General features: G+C 44.8%; 1 protein-coding gene across 8 annotated transcripts in view; it reads right to left on the reverse strand.

Moving 5' to 3' along the window:
- The window catches only part of LOC140721153 (NACHT, LRR and PYD domains-containing protein 3-like), a 61262-nt gene that overhangs the window by 14966 nt on the left and 19505 nt on the right, over nt 1-26791 (reverse strand). For 5 of the 8 annotated variants that reach the window (XM_073036038.1, XM_073036035.1, XM_073036034.1 and 2 more), the window contains 5 exons: nt 15120-15474; nt 12481-12822; nt 11751-11917; nt 3558-3729; nt 3382-3447 (listed from right to left, as the gene is read on the reverse strand). In XM_073036038.1, coding sequence (XP_072892139.1) covers nt 3382-3447; nt 3558-3729; nt 11751-11917; nt 12481-12822; nt 15120-15147 — 775 coding nt within the window. In that variant the 5' untranslated portion in view covers nt 15148-15474. The remainder of the gene's footprint in view (nt 1-3381; nt 3448-3557; nt 3730-11750; nt 11918-12480; nt 12823-15119; nt 15475-26791) is intronic. The other 3 variants (XM_073036040.1, XM_073036032.1, XM_073036039.1) reach the window with 2 other exon arrangements.

Genomic DNA, 26791 nt, shown 5'->3' on the forward strand with positions numbered 1-26791 from the left:
TGGCACCCGGGAGGCAACAAACCATCTGGGAGTCTCTGTTACGACCATAGAATCTCCTGTCTGTACCCCTGACTATGGAGTCCCCTATCACTACCGCTCTCCTCTTCTTCCTCCCCCGTTCTGCACTGCAGCACCAGATTCAGTGCCAGAGATCCGGCTGCCGCAGTTTGTCCCAGGTAATCCTTCCCCCCAACAGTATCCAAATTGGTATACCTGTTCTGGAGGGGAATGGCCACAGGGGAACCCTGCAGTAACTGCCCTTTCCCCTTCCCTCGCCTGACGGTAGCCCAATTACCTGTGCCCTGTTCCTTAGGTGTAACTACCTCCTGGAAGCTACTATCTATAAACTGCTCAGTCTTTCGAATGATCCGGAGGTCATCCATCTCCTGCTCCAGTTCCCTAACGCGGTCTGTTAGGAGCTGCAGCTGGGTGCACTTCTTGCAGGTGTCGTTGTCAGGGACACCGGATGTCTCCCTGACTTCACACATCCTGCAAGAGGAGCATTCCAACATCCTGCCTGGCTTATTCTCTAGACTGAACAAAAAAAAAAGAAAAACAGCAAAACAGATGGTTGAGATGATTGAGTACATGTGGGATGGGCCCCTAAATTTTGTGCATCCTGACTGGCTGCATCACTGCCTGGTATGGGAATTGTACTTCCCTCAATTGCAGGACTCTGCAGAGAGTGGTGCGGATAGCCCAGTGCATCTGTAGATGTGAACTTCCTACTATTCAGGTCATTTCAGGGACAGGGGGTAAAAAGTGCCCGAAGGATCATTCTGGACCCAAGTCTCACCAAGCACAAAGTGTTCCAGCTGCTACCATCCGGGAAATGGTACCGCAGTGTTAAAGCCACGACAGCTTCTTTCATCAGGCCATCAGACTGATTAAGTCATGCTGATACAATTCTATTTCTACAATTGAATACATAAATACACGCTCAGCGCACACGCTTTACTGTAATTGTGCTGCTGGCGCAGAAAAACAATTTTCACGAAATGTATCCATGATATTAACCCTGACCCTGAAAATTTTTATCTGGCTGTTGTCTCATTTTTCTAGATCTGTTATTCATCATCCTCATACTGTCCTCGTTCATATCAGTCTACGCGCTTTCCAGTGCACATGGTGTTTTCCAGAAATTGCTATTTAAGTTCTTATTTTTCTTTGCATATTTCCCGATCCGTTTCAGACCAGGATATTATACCAAACCAATACGTCAATATGGGCACAGTGAGTGTTTACTACCTTTGTTATATTTTTACTGTTCAGCTCTGTTTGGCAGATTTTCTTGATCCTCGATGTAAATTCAAAGTTTGTTCAGCCTTGCAGTAAATTCAGATTTTCAGCTTTGAAGTAAATTTTGTTGGCAGGTTTTCCTTTATCACACGATTATCTATTTTCGTTGCTTATTGATATCCTAAATATACGTTTCATATTCTGTTGCATTGTATCCTAATGCTCTCTTTGATATTCCACCGCTCCTATTGCACCTTTCTTTATGTTTAATCATGTTCTGTACTTTCCTAGTCTAAAGTTCATGCTTATATATTTGGAAATTAGTTCCATTATTTGAATTATTTGTTTCAGCTTTACTGATGCAAGAGCAAATAATTTAAAATCATCAATGTATAACTGTGTCAAGGTATAATTCGTATTTTCTTCTGATTAGATACCTGATTTTGTCTGTTTCAGTAAATTATGAGTGGGCTTAAAGCTAGACAAAACCATAGTGTGCTTAGTGAGTCTCTCTGGAAAATCCCTCCATTTATTTTGATAGTGGTCGTTGTTCCTCTGTGGTTGTTAATAGGACGTTTATTTTACGCGAATGCTTCATCAGATGTTGCAGAAATTTCACAAGTATTGTATGAATTTTATATATATTTGGAACCTTTTAAACACACGTGGAACAGAATCAGATGTGTTTTGTATTGATAGACAATATAACACTGAAAGATTTCTGCTTTCTACAGGGTTTGAAATAGAATTACATAATCTTTTATCTGTTGTTCAAACCCGAACGGTATTCTGTCTGCTGTCCTGTGAGTATATTGTGGTTATCTAAGTTGTTATCTGAGTTGTTATTAGTTACGGGATGTACGATGCTATAATTTTAGATATAAAATTGCCTTATTATTATTAGGAGCTAATAATAACATAGTAGGTGACCATTTAGTGGTCTTATAAATGCAGAATAAAGCTGTCGTTTAGACTGGTGGTACATACCTTCAGCCTTTTATATGTTCTGCCCCATGGGAGTATGACAGAGAGGATGTATGAGGTGGTTTGGGGTTCAGTAGCAAGGCTTTGGGTCGGGTTTGCGTCTTGCCAGCTTGATTGAGTTCCTCCAGGAGGTGACAAAGGTGTTGGATGATGTTACACATGGAAATTGTCTACTTGTATACTGGCAGAGTCTTTGACAAGATCCCACATGGGAGGTTCATACAGAAAATTAACATGCTTGAGAACTGTGGGGAATTGTCCTGGCTGCCGGGGACCCAAACGGGGAGAAATTTATTGGCTGGCGGGTGGTGAATCGGTGAAATTATTGCCATAGACGTCTGAAGAAGACACCTCATTGAGTATATTTAAAATGCAGGTCGATATGTTCCTGATTAGGAAAAGTGTCAACGTTTACTGGGATAATGGGGTAGAGAGGAATTGAAGAGCAAATTCACTGAGCCGAATGGCTTAATTCTGCTCCTGGATCTTATGGTTTCAGGGAGCATATGGAGTATTGTGTTCACTTCTGATTGTCGAGCTCTTGGAAGGATTGGTTAGGGTGCAGAACAGGTTCATCAGGGTGTTGCCTGGATTCGGTGACATGTGCTACAAGTAGAGGTTTGATAAACTTGCTTTGTTTACTCTGGCGGTAGAATACAGATCTGACTGAGGTGTGCAAGTTTGAGAGATAAGAGTTTGGGTCGACAGCCTGTATTTTGTTTGTTTATTTTTACATATGACTGGTGTCTAATACCAGAGGGCATTTGGTTAAGGTGAGATGGGGTAAATTTACAGCAATTGTGGGTAGTTTTTTAACAGAGTTGTGGGTGCCTGGAATTTACTGTCTGGGTCAACATGGCTTTGTGAAGGGAAGGTTCTGCCTCACGAGGCTAATTGAGTTTTTTTGAAGAGGTAACAAAAAGCAATTGATGAAGGTATGGTGGTAGATGTGGTCTACATGGATTCAGCAGAACCAACAGCTGTATTAATAGAAAAAAATATATTGTAGAATATTCAGGCTGCAAAGAGAGATTCTTTGAATTGTTACTTGAATCCAGAGATCAGCGAATGTTTAATGGCGAATTTTGATTCCCAAGCTTTGCCAAGTCAGAGACTAACATTTGAGACGTGGTTTGAACTGTGCATTTGATCACTCACCTATCAGCTGAGTGGGTAATTCAGATAAACCTTGGGTGATGTTCATGTATTCCTGTGGATCAGGACCTGTTTAAATATTTAAAAAAAAACATCCATGAAAACAGAGCTAAAATAATTAAAATAACTAAAATATTTATCTCAATGTGCTTTGTGTTCAGTGTGTGGTTTTAACATACCGAGTTCCTGTATTTCCCTCAGTATTCTGTCCAACTTCGGTAACTCAGTCCTCCACGTCACAAAGGATTCCCACATCGCCCTCCGGGCCCGGGAGCCTTTGCCCATCACCAAACTGAGGAAGAGTCTGGAACTCTCTGCCCGGTTTCCCTTCGCTGTCAGTTCAGTGACTTTCTATAAAAGGAAACAATGAATTTATTGTGCAGCAGACAGACAGGCATGCAGAATGTACAGGAAAATATCTGTTCATGGCCCCGGTAGCTTCAGAACAGATGCAGTCACTGGGCTGCTGCCTCATCCTCCCTGGGTTCAGTCATTAACAGAGAAACAGTAACTGAAGGAAATTCTCAATCAATATTGTGAAAGAATAAGGATTCACTGACATCCTGCAGTAGATGCAATGTGATTAAATTCCTCAGTCTGTCAATGTGCAGCATTACATCAACAAGATGTGACAACAAGAACTGAAGAGAGGGGAGAGAGAGAGCAAAAACAAATGGATAGTGGCTGACAAAAGTTTATAGTTGGGTGCTTAAATCAAAAGATAAATATTGAATCGAAAGGATACGCAGGTAGGTGAAAGTGTTGCGTCGAAGCTGCTGTCATTAAAAATGAAAAGTCCTGAGAAAGAGGTGATATCGGATTGGACGATGTAGATGTTAAGAAACTGCATAAGTAAAATGACCCTGATGATACAGGCCTGTTAACAGTAGCCAGGATGTGAGCTACAAAGTACAACAGGAGAGGGAAGAGGTATGCAAAAAGGGGAATGTGAAAATAGTCATGGGGAATTTCAATATGCAGGTAGCTTTGGAGAATCTGGTCAGTGAATCCTGAGTGAGGAAATTTATAGAATGCCTATGAGATGGCTTTTTAGAGAAGCCTATGGTTGATCCCACGATAGGACAGACGGATTTGGATTTGGTGTTGTGTATTGAGCCAGATTTGATTGGGGAGCTTCAGGTAAATAATCCCTTAAGAGGCAGTGATCATAAAATAGCAAAACTCACACTGCAGTTTGAGAGGGAGAAGGTAAAGTCAGATGGATCAGTGCGACAGTTGGATAAAGGAATTACAGAGACATAGGAGAAGACCTGGGCAAAAATATATTCGAACATGACTAACAGGGACAATGGCAGAGCGGGAATGGCTGAAGTTTCTCGGAGCAATTAAGAAGGCTCAGGACAAGTGATCACAAAGATGAAGAATTATTCTAAAGGGAGGATGATCAACCATGGCTGACAAGATAGTCAAAGCAGCACGAAAGCAAAGGAGAGGGGACATAATATTACAAAATATAGTAGAAAGCTGGAGGACTGGGATGCTTTTACAAACCAACAGAAGGCAATTAAAAAGCCGTAAGTAGAGAAAATATGTAAAATGAAGGTAAGCTAGCGAATAACGTAAAATAGCTCACCAAGAGGTCCGTCTGATATATGAAGAGTGAAGGAGAGGAAAGTGGATTTTGGGCCACTGGAAAATGACAGTGGAGAGGTACTGTCAGGGGACAAAGAAATGACAAAAGGTATTAGTAAGTATTTTGCGTCAGTCTTCACTGTAAAAAATACACTAGAACGTGCCAGATATTTGAGAATGTCAAGTGGCAGAAGTGAGTGTGCTTGCCATTATTAAGGAGAAGGCACTCGGGAAGCTGAAAGTTCTGAAGGTAGATGAGTCAGTTAAGTTCAGTTCAGTTTCTGTTTATTGTCATTTAGAAACCACAGAAGCAATGCAGTTAAAAAATGAGACAACGTTTCCCCAGAATGATATCACAAAAGCATATGACAAAACAGACTACACCAGAAAATTTACATAACGTTTTGTAATCCCCAAATCCATAGTCCAGAGAGGCTGCTGCGTATTAATGTCGCGCTACTGTCTTAGCGCGTTCCCCGGAAAGGAGCTCCAAATACACCAGACAAAACAAGACTACCCAGACACACCAAGTCAGGAGACCAACTCTACCACCCAACAAACCAAAAACTAAAGCTACAAGACCTGATCAACTGCACTCGATTGCTTCTGAAAAAGGAGGCTGAAGAGATTGTGGAGACATTAGTGATGATCACTCAAGAATCACGAGATTCTGGAATGGTTCCGGAGGACCGATCATATTAAACTATAGGCCATTTAGTCTGATCAGCGTTTGGGAAGACGTCAGCAGTCGATAATTGAGGATAATGTTTCGGGGTATTTGGACGCACATGATAAGAAAAAGGCCAACATCCATGGAAGGGAATCTTGTCTGACAGAACTGTTGGAATTTTTTGAGAGAACAGCATGCTGGGTCGACAACGGAAAGTCAGTGCAAGTTGTTCACTTGGACTTCCCGAGGACCTTTAACCAGGTACCGCACATGACGCCGTTTAACAAGACAGGGAGCGGCAGTATGACAAGAGAGACACTAGCATTGATAGAGGATCCATGATTTTCTCCAGACAGATTTTGACTGACTGTCAGGAAGCACAGAATGGAACAAATGGGGCTTTTTCTTGTTGGATGTTGGTGACCAGTGGTGTTCTGCAGTGGTTGGTTTTGGGAGAATTCCTTTTTCCGTTATGTCAATGATTTGAAGGCTTTATGGACAAGATTGCGCACGTTACGAAGATATGGGGAAAGACAGGAAGCGTTGAGGAAGCAGGGATTTTGCAGCAGGACATGAATGATGAAAAAATTGACAAATCAGTGACAATTGGAATGTAGTATAGGGAGGTACATGGCCATACACTTTGGCAGAAATAATGAAGACATAGAATATTTTTGAGAGTTCTAAAGAGTCTCAGGAGACCTGGTGCAGGATTCCTTGCAGGTTGAGTTGGTGTTAGGAAAGGCAAAAACAAATGCTAGCGTTCATTTCGAGAGGATTAGAATATAAGAACAAGCACTGGCCAGACCTCACTTGTATATTGTGAACGGTTTTAGTCCCCTGATCAGTGAAAATACGCGATGCATTGTGGAAAGTCCAGAGAGGATTCCAAACTGACAGAACAAGTAATATTAAACCTGATTTTGATGAGAATGATTCCTGGATGCGCCTGTACTGGCTGGAGTGTGGAAGGATGAGGGGAATCTATTTGTAATCTGTGGAATATCGAAAGGCATTGAGAGGATGTGGAGATGATGTTTCAATGTGGGAGAGTCTAGAACCAGACGGAACAACCTCAAAATAGAGGGACGTCCATTTAGAACAGAGATGAGGAGATTCTTTAGCCGAGGAGTAGTGAATCTGTCGAATCCATTGGCACTGACAGCTGCGGAGACCAGGTCATTGGGTATATTTAAAACAGAGGTTGGTACCTTCTTGATTAGTCTGGTCAGCAAAGTTCACTGGGAGAAGGCAGGAGAATAGAGTTGAGAGGGATAGTAAATCACCCATGACGTAATGGCGGAGTAGGAAGATGGGCCTAATGGCCTACTTGTGTTCCGATACCTTATGGTCTTATGATGTGTAAAGACAACAGAAAGTTAAGGAATGTCAGTGCGGCCGTCTTTTGATGGAGATCGCTACTGCCTGGCACTCGTGCTGCAAAATGGTGATCACTTCCTGAATGCAGGCATGGGCTTCCTCATTTACTGAGGAATTATGAATTAAACATTGAACCGTCTTCAAGCAACATCTTTCTCTCTCTCTATCTCTGGCTATCCATCCCATAGGATGATGATGGTTCCTTTCAGTCAGTTAGTGGGGTGGTACCCCACTCCTCAGAAAGGAACCGTGGGCGTGAGTGGATTTTAGGTGAGTAGGGCGTTTTACCAGTCCAGATCCACCCTCTCGACTCCCCTCCTGGATCCGAAGCCTGCCTGGGTCCAAGACGGCTGGGGGAAGTTCTGTTGCAGTGAATGGCCAGACCAAGCTTCGATGCGAGGGATGCCCTTTCCGGGCTTGTTTTCTAGTTGGCCGTTGACCCTGACAGAGGGGTCATCCGCCCTTTGACAGGTCTTGTTTTTCGTCCTGCAGGGTGTCTAGCCACCCTCCTCACCAGGCCAGCATGGTGGGGGAGCTGGTTTAGTCACCAACCATCCGACCATGCGACAGGTAGTACTGGGTTACATGGTACCGGCAGCACTCAGACAAGTGGTCTGACAAGAACATACACTGATGATGGAATTAAGGTAGTCGAGGATGCAACTGAACATGGATGGGCTTAGGACATTGCTCTGAGAAACAAGAGGAATGATGTCCCGGGTTTGAATCATTGATCTCCCAGAACAGTTACCAGTAGGGAATTGGAAAGTTTTTCCATAACACGAATAATGGAAAATAATTACGGAACAAATCAGCATAATTCCCTGATGGTCCACTGCACTGTAAAATAATCCCTCAGTTTCACTGCTACCATGTCTGAGGAGTTACAGTTGTGAAAGAGATTTAAAAGTTTACCAGTAAAGCAGGCGTCTCCAGATGATGAATTTTAGATGATATTTACAGATGACTGCTCTTGTCTTTGGATAATGCCTGTCTGATTTTTTACATACAGCGCCGATGAATCCCAACGAGAACAGAGTCACTCACGGGTGTAACACACTTGATTTTCTAATACCACTCATGGCTGAGTAGGTCAGATCTAGAACAGGACAATCACTGTTTGTGAAATCCAAGGAGAGTGACCTGAAATGGGATGTCCCTGTCTCTCATTAGTTAGATATTCAGCAAGTTAACAGAATTCTTTTTTCATTTTTTCCCTTCCCTTTCAGGTAAACCTATTGATCTTCTTTTTTAAGGACAACCTGTTGATTGCTGAGATCATGAGACATCAGCTAGTCAGCAGATTAATGTTTTGTGCTTTCTTCTTCCCTTTTAGGTCAAACTATTGACTTTTGCGGTCATGAGATATCGGCTTTGTGCGTGATCTTTCACGACTAACCTATCTTAGAGATTTTCGAGGAAGTTGCCAGGAAATTTGCTATGGCCAAGTTTGTGGATATTGTCTACATGGATGTGAGCACGGTATTTGACAAGTTCCCTCATAGCATCTCGGTTAAGAAGTTTCAGTTGCTCAGCATCCGAGATGAGGTAGTAAACTGGATTAGACACTGGCTTTTTGGAGGAATCCAGAGTGTGGCTACAGACTGTTGCATTTCTGATTGGCGCCTGTAACTCGTGTAGTGTCACGGGGATCGGTACTGTGTCTGTTGTTGTTTGTCATCTATATCAATGATCTGGATGAAATTATGGTTAACAGAATCAGCAAATTTGCGGATGGCACCAACATTGGGATGGTGCAGTGGACAAAGAGCTTGCAAGAGCTAACAAGAGCTTACGCTTGCAAGAACTACAAGAGCTTGCAGTGAGATCTAGACCAACTGGAGAATGGGCTTAAAAGGGGACGATGCAACATAATGCAGACAAATTGCACTTTGGAAGGACCAAGCAGGGTAGATCTTACACAGCGACCGGTACGGCACTGAAAAGTGTGGTAGAACAGAGTGATCTGGGAATACAGGTCCATAAGTCATTGAAAGTGATGGCAAATGTGCTCAAGTTGTGGATCTGAAAGAAAGTTTCTTAGCGCATTAACCTTCATAAATGAAAATATCGTGTACAGTAGATGGGATATGATGTTGCATAAGACGTTGGTGAGGCCTAATTTGGATATTATGTGCAGTTCTGCTCACCTACCTACAGGGCAGCTGGAAATAAGTTTGAAAGAGTACACAAACAAAAACAAGGATGTTGTCAGGACTAGAAGACCTAAGTTATAAGAAAAGAGTGACCGGGATAGGACTTTATTCATTGGAACGTGGAAGATTGAGGAGAGGTTTGAGAGAAGTTTACACAATTACATGGGGTATAGACAGGATACATGCAGCAACATTTTGTACTGCGGTAAAGATATATTATAACAAGAGGTTATCAGTAAAGGGTGAAAGGTGAAAAGTTCAGGGGGTACAAAGGTGAAACTTGTTGACTCAGAGGGTGCTAAGATTGTGAAACTAGCTAGCACCGCAAGCAGTACAAGCGGTTAAAAAAAGTCTGGATAGATCAATGCATGATGAGGGTATAAAGCGCCATGGCCTGGTGATGGTCAATGGGAATACATAGTTAAGTAGTCCAGCATGGAAATAGATGGACCAACAGGCCTGATTCTATGCTGTTCTTTTCTAAGACTATGACAAGTAAGCCACACGTTGTTTGGGAACTCACGGAGCCAAGACCGGATGTGGTTAGCAGGTTTCCTTCTGTCAAGGACAGAAGTGAAGCCGGTTGTCTCAGTTTACAATCTGTCAGTTTAATACTCATCCTGGATTAATGAGATGAGGTGAATCTGCCCGACAGTGCAGACAAGATTTGAAATCAGTTTCAGACTGAATGCCTGTTCGAAGTCCCGATATATATAATCATATAACAATTACAGCACGGAAACAGGCCATCTCGGCCCTTCTAGTCCGTGCCGAACGCTTACACCCACCTAGTCCCACTGGCCCGCACTCAGCCCATAACCCTCCATTCCTTTCCTGTCCATATACCTACCCAATTTTACTTTAAATGACAATACCGAACCTGCCTCTACCACTTCTACCTGAAGTTCATTCCACACAGCTACCACTCTCTGAGTAAAGAAATTCCCCATCGTGTTACCCTTAAACATTTGCCCCCTAATTCTCAAATTATGTCCTCTTGTTTCAAACTCCCCAACTCTCAATGGAAAAAGCCTATCCACGTCATCTCGATCTATCACCCTCATAATTTTAAATACCTCTATTAAGTCCCCCCTTAACCTTCTACGCTCCAAAGAATAAAAACCTAACTTGTTCAGCCTTTCCCTGTAAGTTATGTGCTGAAACCCAGGTAACATTCTAGTAAATCTTCTCTGTACTCTCTCTATTATGTTCATACCTTTCCTAACATTCGGTGACCAGAACTGTACACAATACTCCAAATTCGGCCTTACCAATGCCTTGTACAATTTTAACATTACATCCCAACTCCTATATCAATGTTCTGATTTATAAAGACCAGCATACCAAAAGCTTTCTTCACCACCCTATCGACATGAGATTCCACCTTCTGGGAGCTATGCACCATTATTCCTAGATCACTCTGTTCTACTGCATTCTTCAATGCCCTACCATTTACAATGTATGTCCTATTTGGATTATTCCTACCAAAATGTAGCACCCCACACTTATCAGCATTAAACTCCGTCTGCCATCTTTCAGCCCACTCTTCTAACTGGCCTAAATCTCTCTGCAAGCTTTGAAAACCTACTTCATTATCCACAACGCCACCTACCTTAGTATCATCTGCATACTTACTAATCCAATTTACCACCCCATCATCCAGATCATTAATGTATATGACAAACAACATTGGACCCTATACAGATCCCTGAGGCACACCACTTGTCACCGGCCTCCAACCTGACAAACAGTTATTCACCACTACTCTCTGGCATCTCCCATCTAGCCACTGTTGAATCCATTTTACTACTTCAATATTAATACACAACGATTGAACCTTCCTAACTAACCTTCCGTGCGGAACCTTGTCAAAGGCCTTACTGAAGTCCATATAGAGAGCATCCACTGCTTGACCCTCGTAAACTTTCCACATAACCTCTTCAGAATATTCAATAAGATTTGTCAAACAACCTTCCACGTACAAATCTATGCTGACTATTACTAATCAGACCATGTCTATCCAGATAATTATATATACCATCTTAAGAATACTTTCCATTAATTTACCTACCACTGACGTCAAACTGACAGGCCTATAATTGCTAGGTTTACTCTCAGAACCCTTTTTAAACAATGGAACCACATGAGCAATGCGCCAATCCTCCGGCACCATCCAGGTTTCTAATGACATTTGAAATATTTCTGTCAGAGCCCCTGCTATTTCTACAGTAACTTCCTTCAAGGTCCTAGGGAATATCCTGTCAGGATCTGGAGATTTATCCACTTTTATATTCCTTAAAAGTGTCAGTACTTCCTCCTCTTTAATTGTCATAGTTTCCATTACTTGCCGCTGCTGCTCTCATATCACACTGATAAATACAGCAGGTGGGAGATAAAAAGCTGAGGCTGACCCTGTAGTTCCCAGTGCTCCCCACATTAACAGCTGAAACCAGATCTGCGAGAGACAGGTCAGAAATCAAAGCCTCCATTGCCAGGTAGAACGCCAAGAACGTGAAGATTAATTTTGGTCACTATTCCCAGCAGTTCAGTGACAATACACAAACTACACTCACCTCATTTTCTTCTCTACTGAAATGTCCCTCCTTTGTCAACATCCAACCGAGTCTTTCAACCTTTTCTTCAATTGCTTGTTTGAGTCTGTCTCTATAGAACTTTGTCAGTTGGTACAGTCGATATTCCTCCCCCTCTGCTAAGAGGTCAGGGATTGTCAACTCTGGCTCTGTGAATATAAAAAGGAAAATGTAGGCTTGAACACAAATATTCTTCGTTCCCACCGATCTCACCAAACTCAACAAAAAAACATGACTTGAACCTACCTACAGACACTAAAACCGATATATTCCCAATCTCCAACTGGCCTTAAAACCTACCAAACAATGTTCTCGGCATTACGTTAATAGAAGGAACAGATTTGATGCACACCAGTCCATCCCTCAACCGACCCATTCACCTATTTCAATTTTGGATCGGCAATAAATGCTGGGCCTGTCAGTAATATTCGCTTCCCAGAGATACACTCTCCATCCTGGCAAATACATTTCCCTTAATTCACATCCTGGAAATATTCTCTTATCTGGACAACTGCCTTTCCTCCAATGCACATCCCGTAAATCCTCAGAGCAGGTAGTACACTTCCTGTAGTGGGGTAATGGGTACCCCACTACACCAAATGTACCACACCTACACATTCCCCCTCTCTCTGACCAACCTTCCAACAAGGAATCGCATTTACCCTTCTCCCTGCCACATTCTGCAAACACATCACCCTCATATTTCACTCACCGGCTCCGTGTTGGGGACTTGACAATTCCGTGTTCAATGAGCTTCCGGGCTGACAGGCAGTCGCCTCACTTGTGCTGGTTCCAGGGTCCTGATCAGTGTCTCTGATGTCACTGACTCTGGGCTGACAGGCAGTCGCCTCACTTGTGCTGGTTCCAGGGTCCGGATTGGTGTCTCTGGGCTGCATTTGCTCCACTTCCGCTGCGGCCGTACTGCATTCTGGGACATCGCTCTCAATCTGACCCTGCTTCGGTACCTTGCTTCCCGTGTCCCGATCAGCTTTCCCCGATGATCCGCCTTGTAAACACCTCTTCAGTACTTTCCCTACTCGTTTCAATGTCCGACCTGAAATAAGTGATGAATTGCAGTTTATAAGAGTATGGTTTAGATCTGAGCAAAACTGATTCAAACTGCAATGGAGCCGTGACTCTGGCTGACCAGATTTGGAGTGGGACTGTGCTGGTTACTGTGAACCGTACATCCTGCTTGGTGACCATACCGATAAGCCGGTGACTGGAGACATTCACTCCCAGTAAAATAACAGGATAGACACAGTAATGCCAATCACTTAAATCACAGCAGTTGAATGATGACCACGGGATCTTAACGCAACGGTGTCCAGTGATACTGGGAAATTAAATAAAGATATGACGTCAAACTTACCGGCCTGTAATTTCTCGGATTACTTTTAGATCCTTTTGTAAACAATGGAACAACGTGAGCTATCCGTCAATCCTCTAGCACCTTACCCGTAGATACCGACATTTTAAATTTATCTGCCAGGGCCCCTGCAATATCAACACTAGTCTCGTTCAAGATCCGATGGAACACCCTATCAGGTCGTGGGGATTTATCTTCTCTGATTTCCCTCAAGATAGCAAGCACCTCCTCCTCTTCAATCTGTATATGTTCCATGACCTCACTACTTGTTTGCCTTATTTCCGTTCTCTCAATGCCAGTTTCCTTAGTAAATAGAGATGCAAAAACCATGTTTAAGATCTCCCCTATTTCTTTTGGTTCCATGCATAGCCGACCACTCCGATCTATAAGAGGACATATTTTATTCCTTACTATGCTTTTGCTCTTTATATACCTGTAGAAGCTGTTTGGATTATCCTTCACCTTGACTGCCAACGCAACATCTTGTCTTCTTTTAGCCCTGCTAATTTCTTTCTTAAGTATTTTTGTGCACTTTTTATACTCCTCAAGCACCTTATTTGCTCCTTGTTGCCTATACCTGTCATACATCTCTCTCTTCTTTTTCACAGTTCCAATATCCCTCGAGAACCAAGGTTCCTTATTCTTATTCACTTTGCCATTAATCCTGACAGGAACATACAAACTCTGCACTCTCAAAATTTCTCCTTTGAAGGCCTCCCACTTACCAGTCACACCCTTGCCAGAGAACAACCTGTCCCAATCCAAGCTTTTTAGATCCTTTCTCATTTCTTCAAATTTGGCCTTTTTCCAGTTTAGAACCTCAACCCGAGGACCTGATCGATCTTTATTCACTTTTTGTCTCCCTGCAGTTGTCTGTTATCTCTTCGCAGATTTGCTCCTCCTATTCTCGCTGAATGTTGGGTGGTCTATAATACAACCCCATTAATGTGGTCATTCCTTTCCTGTTTCTCAGCTCCACCCATATAGCTTCGGTAGACAAGCCCTCTAATCTGTCCTGCCTGAACACTGGTGTAACATTTTCCCTGACTAGCAATGCTACCTCGCCACCCTTCATTCCTCTGCCCCTACCACGTTTGAAATATTGGAACTCTGGAACATTAAGCTGCCAGTCTTGCCCCTCCTGTAGCCAAGTTTCACTAATGGCTATAATGTAATTCCAGGTGTCAATCCAGGCCCTCAGCTCGTCAGCGTTCGCCACAATACTCCTTGCATTGAAATAGACACACCTCATAAGATTATTACCACCATCAAAGACACTTACTGACTTTGCAGGAACTTTTAACATTATTTATTTTCACCCCCGCTCCACTATCTGCTCTGGAGCTCTGGTTCTATAGAACGGACTTGATTAAGCTGGAATGAATTTAGTGGAGAATGACCAGTATGTCACTGGACTAGGATGTTGGGTTTTCTGTTATGTGGTTCGTCTGGGACTGTTTGCCCTGGATAATTGGAGCTTGAACATCTTACACACGTACATAAAAATAATCAGGGGCGTAGATAGGGTAGATGGTCATAGTCTTTTTCCCGGGGTAGAGGAGTCTAAGACTTGAGGGAAGAAATTTAAAATGGACCGAAGGGGCATTCGTTCACGTGGCGGCTGATGGGTATAAATTACATGCAGCCAGAGGAGGCAGTAAACACAAATAAATTTAAAGAGAGAGGATGTGGGCAGGGAAAAGGATAGAAGAAGTCTATAAGGGAAATTTGGGAAAAGCTGTGGGAAAATGGAGCAAGCACAAAAGACATTTGGATCAGCATTAATTAGTTGGGCCGAAGGACCTGTGTCCCGGCTGTAATCTCTGTTTTATTACCCCCGGAATCAGAGTTGAGCACCATCACAATGTCTGCTGGGGACTGAGACATTTGGTCATTGGCTATACCGGGTTTTCCATCAGAGATCCTGGGAATTTTAAATCTAGGTATCAGATCATCTTAATAGGGAAATATTGAGAACTCACATTCACCATTTGTACACAGCCCAGACATGGATTCGGGTATTAAAACACTGAAGCAAACCGCATATTTATCCAGAATGAGATGTCATCTGATCCTCAGCCATTCACAACTCCGGCAATGTTCTCGGCTCGGCTACAGAAAACAGATTTCGGAAACTCCGCTCATCTCCCTTCCGCAGCAGCCCAGAAAACCAGGAGGGAGTTGATAGCTGCCCTTCCAAAACCAGAAATGCTCGTTTATCACACAATCTCTGAATTCATACCTCTGTCCATTCTGATTGTGACAGTATTGTTGATTGTCGTCGTCTTGTTCACGCTTTGGTCCCGGTGAAGGAATGCTCCACCTGCCGGTGATACCCTGAATTACAAACAAGTAGAATGTGAGTCAGAGAGAGTACGATTGCAGTACTTTGCAAATAACAGTATCGCCATCCCCTGTATCAGAGCATCCGTTGGCTTAGGGACAAAACATTCCCTGTTAATATCAACAGTCAATCTCCTTAAAATAGACTCTATAAACAATAAACTCTTTTGGACATTCCTTAAAATAGTGATCTGGTGGGGGTGAAAACAAGAATATAACAGGTGTATAGGTGATTGTTAACTACTACTCTCTGGACATCTCCCCAATTGCAAAGTGGTTTAAAAAGGATAAAGGATCCTGGGCTGCATAAATAGAAGCACAGGCACAGAGAGAATAGAGGTAGGTACTTTGAAAAAGGCTGGTTCCTCCCACAACTATCACAAATATAAAGGCTCTCCAGACAGGGCAGAAAGGAGACAGAAAACAATTTTGACGATGAGAAACTTGACACATCCAGACAGCTTACATTTGCTCTGCTCAGAACAGATACGATAATAGAGTATGCTGGTTAAGATGATTTAAATCTAGAAAATAGATTGGGGAAATATTAAATGGTAGAATTGTAAAGACTTGGGGATATCGAATGAGGTTGATTTGTAAGAGACCTGAAAATTTAAAAACAAACGAGTTTAGAGTCTGTAATATAATTCCAGATACTCCAGTGAAGGCAGATTCAGTTGTAATTTCCTGTGATGGGCCCATTTCCCTCCTAGCCTCTTCATTCAATCTACACATCCCAACTGCTTCTGGGATTATACAATTGTGCCTGCCTCATCCATTTCCTCTGGCAATTCCCTCCACATAATCACCAGCCTCTACATGAAACCATTGCTTCTCGAGTTGGTTTTTCAATCGCTTTACCATTCCTCTGCCCATTTAGATCCCCTATAAGCTACGATAATCTTCACCGTGAACACCATCCACTAATTTTGTGCCATCTGCGAACTTACTGGTCAAACCTTGTACATTCACATACAAATGTTTGTAGGATAGTAACTGTTCTGGAACCTGGTGTTGCGTGTCCTGAGGCACTTGTACCTTCTAGCTGATGGCAGCAGCGAGGGAAGTGCATTGCCTGGACGATGAGGATCTTTGATGATGGATGCTGTTGTTCTACGGCAACATTTCATGTAGATAAACTCAATATTTGGGAGACCTTTACCCGTGACATACTGGACCAAATCCAGTACCTTTTGAAGTATTTTCTGCTCAAAAGCATTGGTGTTCCCCGACCAGTCCGTAATGCAGCCAATCAGCAGACTTTACACCACACATCTGCAGAGCTTTGCCAACGTTTTTGATGACATTCCGAATCTCTACTTACTCCTGAGGAAGTGGAGGCACTGTCGTACTGTCTTCGCAATTATATTTATATGATGGGTCTGGGACAGGACCGCGGAGAGTGAGACCCAAGAATTTAAAGTTACTGACCCCCTCCAACTCTGATTCTCCAATGATTACTGGCTCAAGGACCTCGGGCTTCCCTCTCCTGAATTCTACAATCAGTTTCTTGGTCTTATTGATATTGAGGTTGTTGTTATTACTCCACTCAGCCAGGTTTTCAGTCTCCCTCCTGTATGATTATTCACCACCCCTTTTGATAGAGCGCACAACAGAGGCGTCATCAGCAAACTTATATATGGTGGTGGAGCTGTACTTAGCCACACAGTCACAGGTGTAAAGCGAGTAGAACAGGGGGCTAAGTACACATCCCTGTGGTGTTCCTGTGCTGATGGAGATTGTGGAGGAGATGTTTTTGGCAATCTGTACTGAGTGGGGTCGACAAGTGAGGAAATCCAGGATCCAATTGCACAAGGATGTATTGAGGTCAGGTCTTGGAATTTGCTGAATAGTTTTGAGGGGATGGTGGTTTGAAAGGTACTCTGATAATTTTTACTTTGAACTTCCTCAGCGTCCCGTATGAGGCAAATGACATCGAGCTGCAGCTCCATTTCCTTAACGCATTCTCTTTTCACGACGTCACTTGTCTCTTTCACTGAGGGACAGTGATCAGACAATTAAAAAAAACAAAACATGCAGCACTCCTTCCTGGGCTGTTACTGAACAGTGGCTCACCAAAGATAACCAAAAAAGCAAACAACAAAGCTCTACATCATGTACTGTGAGTTTCATTATGAGCAAGAGTAACGCGGCAACATTCTATAATAATGAAATTGAAGTTGTATTGGCTCCTTTTACCCTGCCTCACGCTGCATTTAGTTCAACCTGTGCTGGTGATGTTCCCCCAGTTCACTGCCTCAGGGGCGAGGGTCCTCTCCCAATCCCGACCCCGCAGACAATCCCAACACAGAATGGAAAGGAAACTGCCGCCCATCCAGGAACAGTGAGCATGCGCAAAGTGATTGTTGCACCATCAGTGCAGGGGGTGGCGGGGCTGAAATGAAACCTGCAGATACTGCAGATCTGCGGTAAAATGAGAGGGGGACACAGGATCCTGTGACTGGTGGAGGGTCTCCCGTGACAATAAACCGGATCCTCATTTTAATTGTGTGGAAATATCAGATAGACTGGAAATTCGGGAGGGAGGTTTAATTGAAGTGTACACATTTCTGAGTAGCTCAGAAAAATAGAAAAGACTAAATTCTCACACAAATGGGTAATATACCCAGAAACACAGGCTGCATTTCGGCAGGTTGGAAGAGTGGAATGGAGTCAGGAGAAATATATTCCCCACCTGCAACGGAAGGACATGTCAGATGTAGATCTCACTGCCTTGTCCCAACGGCCGAAAGATGGGTGTGGTCCCAGCATCATCGTCTCATCCTCACCCCTCCCGAGGAGCAGAATAACAGGGGCTGAGCGTTAGCTCATCCAAGGTGGTTTGGTATGAAGTTCCCACAACCCGGACTGACCCCGGCAGTTTCCGTCCAGGAAGCGGGGCGAAGGCCGCCAGTTCGATTGAGATAACGGGTCTCTCTGCCCTGCACCAGACCTCCTCACTCGGGACTGGTCTCAATACTCACCGATGGGAAAGATATGTCTTCACCCCGCAGTCAGTGATCCATCCCGCGGCTCCCCGCCCAGGGGACTTTTCCCGACCCTGAAACCTATTCAACAAAGAATACAAAGGAAAACACCGCCCATCCGGGAATGCGAGCATGCGCAATGTGATCAATGTGTCATCAGAGGGGACGACTCTCCAGGGTGATCTGCTTTGGGATGGAGTGGCTGCAGTCAGTGCAGAGTCTCGTTGTTTAGGATTTTCATAAACAACAGTTTTATTGATGTTAACTGGAATTGCCAACAGGGAAAACACAGATTGCATCAGGTAACAGAACACCTCCCGTACACAGTCTTGTCTCCTGGGAAACTAAACACTTCCACAATGTCGACCTTAGGTATCCCTTCCTCTAAAAGCGACTGAATCATTCAGATCGCTGATCACTGAGAGCAATTATGGTTTGTTGGTCATTAAAGTTCGCCCTGGGTGGTTTCGATGGAGTTGATGTGGAGTTCGGGGTGTCACAGTGAAAGAACCGGACAGCCAAACGCTGTGACCTAGTGACCTGCGGCCATGGATGGTGCCGCAGTGAACCTCCTGCAGAGCGCAGGCGCAGTGCCGACTCCAGCTGACGCCGGCGGGACTCCTGTACGAGCGGCGGTGAGGAAGGGGCTGATCTCGGCTTTGAGTAAATAGAGGGTGAGTTGCAGTGGGAAATGTCCGGTTTCGAGCTCTTCCCAACAGCCAGAGGCTCCAGGCTCTCCAGTCTTTCAGTTCCGGTTTTGCGCCTCAGCCGGGATTGTGGGATCAGTTAGATGCGGGTCCCCTTGCTGGGAGGGTGGAGCTGCGTGAAGAGGTGCTGTCTATATGTGCGAATGTGGGCTGAATGCTGGGAAGGATTTGGAGCGATTGGCACAGTAGAGGGAGGGCGGGATATTGAGCGTTATCGGACGCAGTTATTGGACGTGGAGGACGGACATGGGGCAAATTAAGTGGTAAACTAGGGAGGATCTGATCCATTGGATCTGACAGGATACGTCAGGAAGCAACAATCTTCTCTTCATATTAATTAATTACTGTCTACTCTTGCTGTTAACATTGTGTTTGTTACAGAGTCCCAGAAGTCTCAGTCTACAAATCTCTGGTGAGACCGCACTTAGAGTATTGTGTTCAATTCTGGTCACCTCATTATAGAAAGGATGTGGAAGCTATGGAGAGGGTGCAGAGGAGATTTACCAGGATGTTGCCTGGATTGGAGAACATGTCATATGAAGCAACGTTAGCAGAGCTGGACTTTTCTCTTTGGAGCGTAGAAGAATGAGAGGGGACTTGATAGAGGTCTACAAGATTATGAGAGGCATAGATAGGGCCGATAGTCAGTACTTGTTTCCCAGGGTACCAATAGCAAATACCAGAGGGCATAGGTACAAAATTAAGGGAGGGAAGTTTAGCGGGGACATCAGGCGTAAGTTCTTTACACAGAGGGTTGTGAGTGCCTGGAATGACTTGCCAGGGATGGTGGTGGAGGTTAAAACATTCGGGGTAATTAAGATCCTCTTGGACAGGCACATGGATGAAAGAAAAATGGAGAGTTATGGGGTAGTGTGGGGGTTAGTACTTTTTTTAATGATTATATGGGTCGGCACAACATAGAGGGCTGAAGTGCCTGTACTGTGCCGTACTGTTCTATGGTTCTACCCTAGACAGCCATCACCGTCATGGGCTGCGAGTACAGATTGGGAATGGAGAGAGGGTGTCAGTGACCTCTGCATAAGAGAAGGTCATGGGATCGTACAGCCTCCTGTCAGATATAAATGTTCTCACAGTGGGATCAGAACTGGTGGCATATCTGGAGTTAAGAAAATGGGATATTGCACAACACAATCATCACATGTCCTACCAGCTAACAGGAATAAAATGTTTTTAATATAAAATTGAAAGTAAAGTGCTGGAAACGGTACATCAGATTGGATCTGAGGAAAGAGAAACTGTGGAATACCCAGTGTCAGAACTGGACTGTCCAAGATGCTGCCCGATCTGCTGAATGCTCTCAGCGTTTTCTCTTTTTACTTGAAATGTTGCGCAACTATTGACTGATTACAAGATGTTTGTGATGGCCTGAACGAAGCTGCGCAACTTTAATGCCCACATTCATTAGTTTTGCCTTCATTTCAACACAGGGGTAATACAGTCGATGCATTCAGTGCTCACAACATCCTCCGCATCCCACTATCAATCTGTTTCCTAACAAAGATTAACACAGTGGACATTTGGTAACATTGAAACTAAAATCAGAATGGCTGTCATTACCCTACCACGTGCTGTATTGAATAAATCCTCTGGTAATCCAGGTAACAAACACCGATTTCAGAAATGACTCAGTAATGCAAAATACTTCACAATGAAGACAGCGACAGAAGAGCGATTGTTGGTATAATCATTGTTGTGATACAGGCTGGACAGATATTGAACAAGACATTTGATATATACCATTGAGTTGGTGGGGTACAGGCTGAACAGAGGTTGAAAAAGATGGATGATTATATATCATTGAGGTGGTGGGGTACAGGCCGTACAGAGGTTGAAAAAGATGGTTGATATATATCATTGAGTTGGTGGGATACAGGCTGGACAGGTTGAACAAGATGGTTGATATATATCATTGAGCTGGTGGGAAACAGGCTAGACAGAGGTTGAACAAGATGGTTGATATATATGATTGAGGTGGTGGGATACAGGCTGGACAGAGGTTGAACAAGATGGTTGATATGTATCATTGAGGTGATAGGATACAGACTGGACAGAGGTTGAATGAGGTGGTGGGGATAAGGAGATTGAACGAGGTGAGAGAAGGGATCAAGGATAATCACTGATGGTCCTCCAACAATACATAGATACTGAATTAAAAATGCATATTACTGTACAAAGATTCTAGAATGACAGAGATAGAATAGCAGGACCTTCCTCCCTACCAAATGCGCCTCAGTCCATCTCCATTTAATCACACTCAGGATTTCGGTTTGTCCTACAGAAGTGGGTGATCTCACATTTTCCACATTGGGCTCCAGCTGACCTGTTGTTTCCACTCATTTATTTTGCATGCATAACCCCGAAACCTTTCGACAAGAGACACAGAACATAGAACAGTACAACAGGAACAGCCCTTCGGACAACAATTTTGTGCTCAAACTATTTAATTAATCAAATTGCCAACTGAACTAATCCCTTCTGCCTACACAATTTTCCCTCACATTCATGTGTCTATCTAAACATCTTTTAAAAGTCCCCAATGTATCTGCCGCTACCATCACACACGGCAGCACATTCGAGCAACCCACCACTCTGTGTGGAAAAAAAAACACTTGCCCCTCACATATCCTTTCAAACTACCCCTCTCACTTTAAATGCATGCATATTGATTTAGACATTTCTTCCCCGGGTAAAGAGTTATTCTCTAACTACTGTATTTATGCATCTCGTAACCTTATGAGCCTCCATCGTCTCACCCCAGTTTGTGCAGCTCTAGAGAAAACAACCGAAGTTTGTCCAGCCTCACGTTACAGCTCATGCCTTCTAATCCAGGCAATATCCTGGTGAACCTCTTCGCGCCCTGTCCAGGGCCATTGACACCCTTCCTTGAATGAGACAACCACAACTGTATGAAATACTTCAGATGTGGCCAAACTCACGGTTCATGAACCTGCAACATAATTTCCTGAATTGTAAATGCTATATCTTGACTAATAAAGGCAAGCATGTCATTTGCCTTCTTAACCACCCTGTCAATCTGTGTAGCCACTTTGAGGGAGCGATGAACTTGGGACTCCTTGATCCCTCTACTCATCGACACAGTTAAGGGTGTTGCATTTAGGTGTACTATCTCTTTATAATTGAGCTACAAAGGTGCCAAGATAATCATCACGAATCAAATCTCACTGAGTTTTCTCACGAACTGTGGAATTTATGTCAAGTGCGCATGTATGGGAAGGTACAGGTACAGAGAACCATTGATTTGTGGCAGGATTACAGGCAAATACATTCAGATAACACACGGAACATAAATTATACAATTCTGTATCATTATCAATATAGAAATTCAAGTTTTATGTCATAACCATCATACAAATATATATATATAGTGTCAATAGTCATAAATACTGTTTTTGCTGACTTGGAAATGTTGATTTGGTCCCTCAGCCAAGTTGCTGACACAGTTTGGGAACAACTGGGCTCCAAGCACCGGTCCCTACAACACTCACTGGGACATCCTGCACGCCCAAGAAGGATGTGGTTATTCTTTTCTTTAAACACACAGACAACATGAACAGGAGCAGGACATTCAGCCCGTCCAGTCTATCCTGTCATTCAATCAGACCCAACATTGTTCCATCCTTGCCCCCCAACACCACTCTATACCACTTTACCCAGACCATTTGGCCCCACTTGCAGCTCAACAGTCTGCCAGTGATTGACCCGCAAAGTGGTGAATCCCTCTGCTCGACGCCACTGTGGGCTCAGACATTTCCACAGACGAGCCCCTCATGTCCCTTCCCCACTGTGAATGGGCTCCTTCCCCCATCCTGCTCCTGGATCCACCACTGAAATAAACATCCTCTCGGACTCCACCCTGTCAACCCCCTCACACACCTTCTTTATCCTCTCAGCAAAATCCCTCACACTCGCCCTTCTGCCGAGATCCCTCCCCATTGGGCCGGCATCAAGCCGATGAACCGAGTGGTCTCCTCCTACCTCTCAGCAGTACATCAGACTCCGGCTGCAGGAGTCGCTTCACAAACCCCCCAACTTCCCTCGGAGGGAAGTGGAAATAAATCAAAAAGCAGGACATTTACTTGAGGCTTGTTCTGCATTGACGGGGAGTTCGATGCGAGAGCGGGAGATGAAGGCCGCTGAGGTAACGCCCTCTCAGCTGCTCTGCCTCCTCTATTGGGCGTAACCAGTGATAAACATGGCTTCACACCTATGTGAAGAGTGTAACTCCTCTGTTGACTGTGGGGTGGGGTTGGTGGGTCAGGTAATTGTTACCTTAGCCGGTAATGTTCGACCGTCTCAACGCCAGTGTGACGTAAGGAACTGCACACGTGACTTCAGATCCTGGTGAGGGGGAACCCACACGTGATATCAGGCATGTGGGGGCACAGAGTGACGTCAGATCCCGGTGTGGGGATCCCACACGTGACATCAGGCATGTGCCGGGGTTATTAAACTTGAACATAAATTGGACAATGATTGTATCATAAACAGAATACATGATAAATATAGATGTTTTCATTCAGTCAATATCAGACATGTAAATGTTGCATTTTGTCCCTAATACAGACAGGGAGCAATCATGCTCCAAGGGTCTGTCCCCACAACACCCACTGGGACAGACTGCAGGCCCAAGGTGGGTCTGTTCACTCCGTTGTTTAAACCCAGACACCTCAAACAAAAGACAGCCACTGGGTCGCTCCAGCCCATTGTGTCGTATAGTAATCGTGACTTGCTCTCAAAATCTCCCCTCACACTGCACTTGCAGGTCAACACTTTACCCGTGTCCCCTAATAATATACTGAATACTGAACACTAAATACTCGGCGGGAGCACAGAGTTTGCTCTGCGTGTGTCTTCACAGAGACACGGCTCACTGATGGGATTTCGGACGCAGTCATTCAGCCAGACGGCGGGAGTACAGAGTTTGTTCTGCGTGTGTCTTCACAGAGACACGGCTCACTGATGGGATTTCGGACGCAGTCATTCAGCCAGACGGACTCGCCTTGTTTCGTGCGGACAGAGATGCAGCTCTCTCCGGTAAGACGCGCGGTGGCGGCTTGTGTGTTTACATCAACACGGAATGGTGTAAGAACTCTGTGCTGGTTTCCAGACACTGCTCATTGTGGCTGTTAGATGCGGTCCATTTTATTTGCCACGGGAATTTACCTCCATGCTTATATTCGGTGTCGACATTTCTCCCCAGCGCTAATGCTAAGGAGGCGCTTATGAAATGTACGGGGCTATTAGCGATCTGTAGAACGCACACCCTGATGGTCTGTTTATTGTCGCCCGTGATTTCAACCACGCGAACCTTAAGTCAGTGCACCCCAAATTCCATCAGTATGTGGACTTTGCAACAAGCGGGGAGAACGTGTTGGACCGGGTTTACACAAACATCCCCGACGCGGGCACAGCCCCGCCCCCACTTTGGAAACTCAGACCACATCCCTGTTACGCTAATCCCAGCATACAGACCGCTCGTCAGGCGCTCCAGACCAGTTCAGAAGCAGCTGAAAACCTGCCCAGCAGGGGCCATCTCTGCTCTTCAAGACTGCTTTGAGCACACTGACTGGCACATGTTCAATAAGGTTGCAAACCATGGCGACTCTACCAACTTAGAGGAGTACACAGCATCAGTGACTAGCTACATCAGCAATTGCATTGATGATGTTACTCTGCCCAAGACCATCACTATACGCGCTAACCAGAAGCCGTGGATGACCGCAGAAGTGCGTGCACTGCTGAGGACTCGCGACTCCGCCCTCAGAGCAGGCGACAAGGCGGCTTTAACAGAAGCAAGGCCAAACTGTCTCGAGCCATCAGAGGAGCAAAGCGTGCACTCGCCCAGCGAATCCACAGCCACTTCCGGGACAGCGGTGGCATGCGGCGCCTGTGGAAGGGCATCCAGGACATCACCAATTACAGGACAACATCACCTGACTGTGCAGGTGATGCCTCCCACCCAAATGCGCTGAATAACTTCTACGCCTGGTTTGAGGAGGAAAATGATATGGCGGCGAGGAAGTAAACCCTCCTACAAATGACCAGACGCTGTGTCTCACCGTGGCCGACGTGTGAAGAACCCTGTGCAGGGTCAACCCACGGAAGGCTGCTGGACCAGACAACATCCCTGGTAGAGTGCTCAGAGGATGTGTAGACCAGCTAGCAGATGTTCCCACTGATATCTTCAACATCTCCCTGAGCAGCTCCACCATTCCAACGTGCTTCAAGGCCGCCACCATCGTCCCCGTGCCGAAGAAGTTTTCAGTGTCCTGCCTAAATGACTACCGTCCCGTTGCAATTACATACATCATCATGAAGTGTTTCGTGAGGTTCATCATGAGGCATATCAAGACCCTGCTGCCCCCCTCACCGGACCCCTTGCAGTTTGCGTACCGTCCCAACCGCTCAAGGGATGACGCTGTTGCCACCACCCTCCACCTGACCCTAACCCACCTGGACAAAAAAGACGCATACGTTCAGATGTTGTTCATAGACTTTAGTTCAGCATTCAACACAATCATCCCTCAGAAACTGATCGGAAAGCTCAGCCTACTGGGCCTGAACACCTCCCTCTGCAACTGGATTCTAAACTTCCTGACTGGGAGACCTCAGTCAGTCCGGATCGGGAGCAGCATCTCCAATACCATCACACTGAGCACGGGGGCTCCACAGGGCTGCGTGCTCAGTCCACTGCTGTTCTCTCTGCTGACCCACGACTGTGCTGCAACACACAGCTCGAAGCATATATTCAAGTTGGCCGATGACACGATCGCGGTATGTTTCATCAGCAGGAACGACGAGTCAATTTACAGAGAGGAGGTGCAGCGGCTAACGGACTGGTGCAGAGTCAACAACCCGTATCGTAATGTGAACAAAACAAAAGAGATGGTTGTTGACTTAAAGAGGGCACGGAGCGACCACTGCCCACTGAACATCGATGGTTCCTCGGTAGAGATCAGAAAGAGAACCAAATTTCTTGGTGTTCACCTGACGGAGAATCTGACCTGGTCCCTCAACACCAGCTCCATAGCAAAGAAAGCCCAGCAGCGTCTCTGCTTTCTGCGAAGGCTGAGGAAAGTCCATCTCCCACCCCCCATCCTCATCACATTCTACAGGGGTTGTATTGAGAGCATCTTGAGCAGCTGCATCACTGCCTGGTTCGGAAATTGCACCATCTCGGATCGCAAGACCCTGCAGCGGATGGTGAGGTCAGCTGAGAAGATCATCGGGGTCTCTCTCCCCGCCATCACGGACATTTACCCTACACGCTGCATCCGCAAATGAAACAGCATTATGAAGGACACCATGCATCCCATATACAATCTCTTCTCCCTCCTGTCGTCTGGGAAAAGGCTCCGAAGCATTCGGGCTCTCACGACCAGACTATGTAACAGTTTCTTCCCCCAAGTTATTAGTCTCCTCAATACCCAGAGCCTGGACTGACACCTTATCCTATTGTCCTGTTTATTATTTATTGTTGCCTGCACTGTTTTTGTGCACTTTACGCAGTCCTGTGTAGGTCTGTATTCTAGTGTAGTTTTTTCTGTGTTGTTTCTTTTTTTTACGTAGTTCAGT

This window comes from Hemitrygon akajei, unplaced genomic scaffold, assembly GCF_048418815.1.
Source record: "Hemitrygon akajei unplaced genomic scaffold, sHemAka1.3 Scf000050, whole genome shotgun sequence".
NCBI classification, from domain to species: Eukaryota; Metazoa; Chordata; class Chondrichthyes; order Myliobatiformes; family Dasyatidae; genus Hemitrygon; species Hemitrygon akajei.